General features: G+C 44.9%; 2 protein-coding genes across 2 annotated transcripts; both read right to left on the minus strand.

Annotated features, from left to right (window-relative positions):
• Positions 1–2,191: 2,191 nt before the first annotated feature.
• LOC147961087 (uncharacterized) lies at positions 2,192–2,809 on the minus strand. The gene has a single exon (XM_087533667.1). The coding sequence runs from the start codon at positions 2,807–2,809 to the stop codon at positions 2,192–2,194; it is 618 nt and encodes a 205-aa protein (XP_087389793.1).
• Positions 2,810–6,266: 3,457 nt separating this feature from the next.
• Positions 6,267–6,921, minus strand: LOC147961088 (uncharacterized). Its single transcript, XM_087533668.1, has 2 exons — positions 6,667–6,921; positions 6,267–6,575 (listed from the first exon to the last, which is right to left on the minus strand). The coding sequence occupies exons 1-2, from the start codon at positions 6,919–6,921 to the stop codon at positions 6,267–6,269; spliced, it is 564 nt and encodes a 187-aa protein (XP_087389794.1).
• Positions 6,922–7,398: the final 477 nt, after the last annotated feature.

The following is a 7,398-nucleotide window of genomic DNA, read 5'->3' on the forward strand; positions in this document are numbered from 1 at the left end:
ACAAAGATTTTAACAACTTGCACACCTTTCTCTCTTCACCCTTTACCACAAACCCGTCAGGCTGATCCATATAGATCTCCTCTTCCAACTCTCCATTGAGAAAAGTTGTCTTTACATCCATTTGATGAATGATAAGACCATAAGAGGCAGCCAAGGAAAGTAACACTCGAATGGTGGTCATTCTAGCAACGGGTGAATAGGTGTCAAAGTAATCTTCGCCTTCTTTCTGAGTGTAGCCCTTGGCCACTAGCCGCGCCTTGTATTTATCAATAGTACCATCAGGCTTTAGCTTCTTTTTGAACACCCACTTACAGCCCACAGGTTTACAACCATATGGTCTATTAGTTAGTTCCCAAGTTCCATTAGAAAGAATTGAGTCCATCTCATTATGAACAGCTTCTTTCCAATCATCTACATCCGGAGATGCATATGCTTCTGCAATCGTCTTGGGTGTGTCGTCCACAAGGTATACAATGAAATCATCACCAAAAGATTTTGCAATCCTTTGTCTCTTGTTCCTTCTAGGAACTTCATTGTTATCCTTCTCAAGGACTTCCTCATGTGATTGTTTGAAATATTCATCAGTTGTACTAGATTCAGGAATTATCTCAGAAGAAAATCTAGCAATGCTATGCATATCTTTCATAGGAAATATGTTCTCAAAAAATGTTGCATCACGAGATTCCATTATAGTATCAACATGCATATCAGGTACTTCAGATTTTACCACTAAAAACCTATAAGCAATGCTCCGTTGAGCATACCCTAGAAAGACACAATCCACTGTCTTTGGTCCAAGTTTGCGTTTCTTAGGAATAGGAATATTGACCTTTGCCAAACATCCCCAAGTGCGCAAATAAGAAAGTGATGGTTTTCTCCCAACCCACTCCTCATAAGGGGTTTTCTCTTTATTATTGTTGGGAACTCTATTCAGGACATGACATGACGTCAATAGAGCCTCCCCCCACCATGCCTTAGATAAACCAGCAGTGTCTAACATGGCATTCACCAAGTCAGTCAATGTGCGGTTTTTCCTCTCGGCCACTCCATTTGATTGAGGTGAATAGGGAGGCGTCCTCTCATGAATAATACCATGTTCCTCACAAAATTCATCAAAAACTTTTGGAAAATACTCTCCACCACGATCGGACCTAAGACGCTTGATCTTTCTCTCTAGTTGATTTTCAACTTCAGCTTTATAGATTTTAAAGTAGTCTAATGCTTCATCTTTAGTTTGCAACAAATAAACATAGCAAAATCTAGTCGCATCATCAATCAAAGTCATGAAATATCTCTTTCCACCTTTTGTCAACACACCATTCATCTCACAAAGATCAGAATGTATGAGTTCTAGAGGTGCCAAGTTTCTCTCCTCGGCAGCCTTATGAGGCTTTCGAGGTTGCTTAGATTGCACACAACTATGGCACTTAGAACCTTTGGCAACTGTGAAGTTTGGAATTAAACTCATGCTGGATAGCCGAGACATTAAACCAAAAGTAATATGACATAAACGAGAGTGCCAAATACTTGCATCATCATTAACACTAGCACAAATTTGGTTTACTGACTTATTGCAAAAATCTGAAAGAGAAAAGCGGAACAAGCCTCCGCACTCATAGCCTTTTCCTATAAATTGTCCAAATCTTGACACGATTACTTTATTGGACTCTAAAACTACCTTAAATCCATCTCGACATAGAAGGGAGCCGCTAACTAGATTCTTGTTCATAGTAGGGACATGCTGCACGTTCCTTAGTTGCACGATCTTTCCCGAAGTAAACTTCAGATCCACCGTGCCAATGCCACGAACAGAAGCATGTGACCCATTCCCCATTAGGACGGAAGAATCCCTTGCGACCTGATAAGAAGTAAATAGGGAGATGTCAGCACACACATGAACGTTAGCACCCGAATCAATCCACCACGAAGATGATTGAAATACTGAAAGCACAATAGGTAAATTACCATACCCATCAGTATTGCTAGCGGTCACCATGTTGACAGTCTTGGAGCTTGTTTTCCCTCTGCGGTCTGCACGTTCAGGGCATTCCTTGGAAAAGTGTCCAGGCTTCCCACATGCGTAGCACTCTAGCTCAGCCTTGTTGAACTTCTTCTTCTTGAAGGTAGTAGTCTTGGTAGGCTTGTTGAAAACAGGTTTGTTCTTCCCTTTGTTCTTGTTTTGTGGGTACCTCTACACCATGTTAGCAGTAGGCTGAACCTCACCTCCTTTTTCAGTGGTATCTTTAGCCCGAGCTTTTTCTTCAACATCAAGAGATGCAATCAGATTTTCAACTGATATCTCCTGTCTCTTATGCTTCAGAGTTGTGGCGAAATTCCTCCATGAAGGAGGCAACTTTGCAATCATGCACCCAGCCACGAATTTGTCGAGTAGAACACATTTAAGGAGTTCAAGTTCCTTCACAATGCACTGTATCTCATGAGCTTGTTCAACCACAGAACGGTTATTCACCATCTTGTAGTCATGAAAACTCTCCATGATGTACAGTTCACTGCCTGCATCTGTTGCACCGAATTTTGCATTCAGTGCATCCCACAGAAGTTTTCCGTCGTTTATGTGCATGTACACATCACACAGACGGTCAGCAAGAACACTCAGAATGCATCCCACAAACATAGTATTGGCTTCCTGGAACTTTCTCCGATCTTCGTCGGTCATTCCCTCTGGAGCACCAACACTAGCGTGGAAAACTTTCAGAGCAGTAAGCCAGAGCGTGGTCTTCACCTGCCACCTCTTAAAGTGCACACCGGTAAACTTTTCCGGCCTCAGTGCATCAGCGAATCCAGCCATAGTTAACTCAGGAAATTGCCTATAATTAGGTTTTTGGATTGTTAGAAAATTAGGCAAGTTCATGATTAATTCCAGTAAATAATTCATGACTAGAAGAGATACTAGCATGCAAAAATCTAGCAAACTAGAAGAACAGCAGGACATGCATAACAACAGCAAACACGTAACAGTAGCTGTAGAAACAGACATGAACAGAGGATGTTGGACGTACTGATCGTTAGCTATTAAGGGTGCGACAGTGTTGATGACGATGTTGGCGACGATCTGCTGCTGACGGCGATGAATACGACGATGAGTAGCACCGCCCGACTTGGACGGAAGACGACCCGTGATGACGAATTTGAGCAGCCGCGCACAGCGCTTCCCAAAAACCTAATTCGTCCTCTCCCGGTGCAGGATCGCAAAGACGAACGGTTTCGGAGACCTGCTCTCCCACGCGCCGATGCACGCCGACGTTTGGGATGGAGTAGACTACGATGGCGGCGCAAGTTGTGAGATGAGGCAAAACCCTAGGTGTTTTTCGGTGTATCTCTGGCCGCAGCCGGTAGCTGTATATATATTAGGACCAGAGGCGGTATTGTGTCGCGACCACAATCCCAAACCGACTCTGTTTCTAATTCGTATACTTACCGGACAAGAAATCAAAAACTTGTCTGCCAAGACATAAAAATAAGGCGAGCGAGCGCGTGTGGTTTTCCCTTTCTCTTCTCACACATCACTTAGAGTGGTAGAGAGAACCCACTATATAAAGAGGTCCAACTCTTCTTCAACTTCCAAGGTGGGACTAAACTTAGCACCACCACTCGCCATTTTACACATGGGCTTTGAGATTTCAGAAATTGCTATGGGCCTAGCCCATTAATTCTAACAGGAGCTTCTGCTATTTCGAAAAATGGGCAGCTTCTACACGTTCCTACAACCTACCTAGCACATGGTGAAGCTGTCGAGTCAAACCCACTTAAAGTGGACTCCCCTCTAATGCTCGTGCAGCCCTCTGACCTGGACACACATCACGATGGCTTGCCACGGCTGATACAAACGGGTGGTCTGTACCTGTGCTCTGCCACCTACACCTTTTCAATAACGTGTTCATCTTGCGGACAGACACGACATGTGAGAAATAAAACTGAAGTTCAATTGCCCTTTGCTGATGCGCATCTACATGTCTCTATACCTCTCATGCCGACTCAACTTTTCTTATTGGATGGCACGAAATCCTCCAAATAAGATAACTACATATAAATATGCACGTTCAGCAAGAGATATATGTGTTGGTACCTGCTAGGTGCAATATGTTTGGCGGTGCATGTTGGAAGAACTAGAAGCAGCTAGCACTTCCTGCAAATGCAAGACAGAAGGTGTGAAAGGAAGGGAGACTTAATAGAGGATGCTGGATGGCAAGTGTTTCGATGTTCTTTTATGAGCACGGAAGGACAAGGTAGAGATAGATGCTTGTATTCTCTGAAGTGCTTCATGATTTAATATCGCCTTATTGCAACCAGAAACCACATAGATGCTTCTGACGTTTTGACGATTGTCCTTTGCACTGTGCTGTGATTATTCAATCACCTGTCTTTTTGTGTGTTTTGGTATTCTTTCCTTGGCAGGATGTATTGACTCTCGGGCTGTTCAAGTTTTATATTCGATTTCTCTTATAAACTGGACCAATCACTTTTCTAAATGAGATGTGGATTTCAACTATGTTCGTTGTTTGAAAAATATATGATCTTGCATTAGTCTAAACATAAACAATTACGAATTGTGCGCTGAGATTTTCAAGAAAGTATCGACTGATAATGGACGTTGTTACGCTCGGTATTCCCATACACTTGGGCATATATCAAGAAACTTTTTTTTGAATATTGTCATCACATTTAGAGTGGTTTTTGTCATATTTGGGAGTACCGAGAGTACTCCATGATCTCGGGAGTACCTAGTATGTTGTTGAACATTGTAAACTATTGCCATTGTTTTGACGCTACCATAACCTGATCCACTCAAAGGCTCGACCACCATGTTCTGCCTTGACTCGCCATGCCCCGGCTAATTACTGTTACCACTACATCCCAATCCAACCTAGCGAAAAGGATGTTGGATGCCTGCGATGTGGGAAACCTTAGGGCCTGCTCGTTAGCCCTCCACGGCCGTCAACTCCTCAACTCCATCGCCAGGATCCTATTGCCAGCTTCTTGCGAGCAAGCCGACAGCGAGTGAAGCGCTCGGTGACACAGCTTCTCTCTTGTATGAGGAGCCAGCCTGAAGCAAGTGAAATTACATCCCATTTGTGGCCCATCTTGTTGGAAAGTTGTAACAGGCTCATAGCCCAATTCGCTGGGAAAGTTGGATGGTCTATAGGCCTGCTGGTTTGTTGCTGTTATCGCGCTAGCATATCCGCCGTTGACTCGTTGAAATTTGTGGCACTAGCAGACTAGCAGTCAACATCACCTCACCAGCGAACGAGCACGGGAGGCCACTCAATGGAGCCACGCAAGGGGGCACAAGGCGGAAGCACATGTGCCCACACAACAGAGCATGTCATGGCCGCTGGAGGATCTTGGAGCAGTAGCGGCCAGGAGCCTCGACTGGCACTGGATCTATGGAGGCGAACGGATCACGGGAGGTAAATTTCATGTTTTGACCCTTTCGCCGTATAAAATCAAGATCTGACCCCTGTTGGAATTTTTTTCAAGATTTGACCCTTTTGCTACCGCAGAAGACCATAGCGGTAGAGATATACAGGCTACCGCCGCCTGACCTGGCGATAGGTTCCCTGACATCGTCAGGTCGTTAACGGCTGTGGACACGTGGCAAAGGGACCTACCGTTGCGGGCTATGGCGGTAGGCTCTTGCAACCTACCGCTGGGATCTGTGGCGGTAGGGTGGCCAACCCTACCGTCAGAAATATTGCCGTTTTGGTTACAGGAAAAGTGCATTTGGGTGGCCAACCCTACCGCCATAGTCCCAGGCGGTAGGGTGGCCAACCCTACCGCCATAGTCCCAGGCGGTAGGGTGGCCAACCCTACCGTGAGAAATGTTGCCTTTTTGGTCATAGGAAAAGTGCAGTTGGGTGGCCAACCCTACCGCCATGACCCCTGGCGGTAGGGTGGCCAACCCTACCATAATAAATGTTGCCTTTTTGGTCACAGGAAAAGTGTGGTTGGGTCGCCACCCTACCGCCGTAGGCCTTGGCGGTAGGGTTTCATAGGCTACCGCCGTGTGCGCTGGCGGTAGGGTGCGAAGCAGAGCAGAGTGTACTATGTTTTTCTTCGTAATCATTTGAAGACAAGTCAAGTCACAACAATAGCACAACAAAACATAGTTCATGAGATAGTTTCACCACAAGTTTCACAAATCGACTACATAGTTCATGACAGGTTTCACAAATAAAGTACATAGTTCATCACATGTTTCTCGAACCGAAGACATAGTTCACGACTAGTGTTTTGAAACGAAGGACTTATTGGGTCACACGACGCCACTTTCCTTTCTTGTCGCGTACCTCATCCTCCTCTTGGGCTTCACGAGCCCTTGCAAGCTTTCTTGCTCTCTCCTCTTGATGAGCAATCTTCTCCTTGCGTGCCCTCTCCTCCTCACGCTTCTTTCGCTCCATCCTCTCCTTTTCACGACGCTCTTCCTCCAAACCTCTCTGAAATGCTTCTTCAAACAACCGCTGCCTCCTTAGACAATCTCGATATTGATCTTTCTTAACGTCTTCTGGCACATCTTGATCTATCCATGTGAAGTACTTACAAAGTGGAGGCGGCGACTACGTACGAATAAAGAACAAATGTGGTCATTTGTAAGATAGGTTCAAGTTGTAGCAACGGTTGAATACTCTTTGAACTAGAACAACTTACCGGCAGTACATCATAGGCGTGAGCTAGACGAGGACGATCGTAGGCATAGCTGGGACAAACAAAATATCTTCTTCCTTCCGTCCATGATTTCTTACGGTCGGTGGATACCTTAACTTTGCAAACATCTCCACACCAACATGATGGAGTTCTCATATCTTTGTCCTTCACCTTATCCAACTCGGCGTCTGTCCACTTGTCCGGCATGTCCTCGTGGTTAGCACACGGTGGCCTCATCACGGAACCGGAAGAAGCCATGCCTATAAAGACAAATTTGGTAGTTAGTAAAGTAAAATAACATGTATGTATGCAAGAAAAACAAATAAACAAGACCAAATAACAAGTACCATTCACATTATTTCAACCATCTGGGTTAAGCAAGATGTCAATAGGTCTTCTTCTATCAACCCTTCTCGTCCTACGACCACGGCCACTGGTACCCGACCGCCCCCCCCCCATGCCCTCTAAGAATGTCTCCTCGTCCACTACCGCCAATATTCGTCCGTCCTCCACGCGCACCACTCCTGCCTCCTCGTCACTACCACTCCTACCTCCTCGTGTGCCACCCGTACTGAAGGAAATATGCCCTAAAGGAAATAAGAATGTTATTATTTTATTTCCTTATATCATGATAAATGTTTATTATTCATGCTACTTTGTATTATCCGGAAACATAATACTTGTGTGAATACATAGACAAACTAAACGTCACTAGTATGCCTCTACTTGACTAGC

Source organism: Triticum urartu, chromosome 7A (assembly GCF_056163025.1).
Source record: "Triticum urartu cultivar PI428250 chromosome 7A, HENAU_Tu73, whole genome shotgun sequence".
Classification (NCBI taxonomy): Eukaryota; Viridiplantae; Streptophyta; class Magnoliopsida; order Poales; family Poaceae; genus Triticum; species Triticum urartu.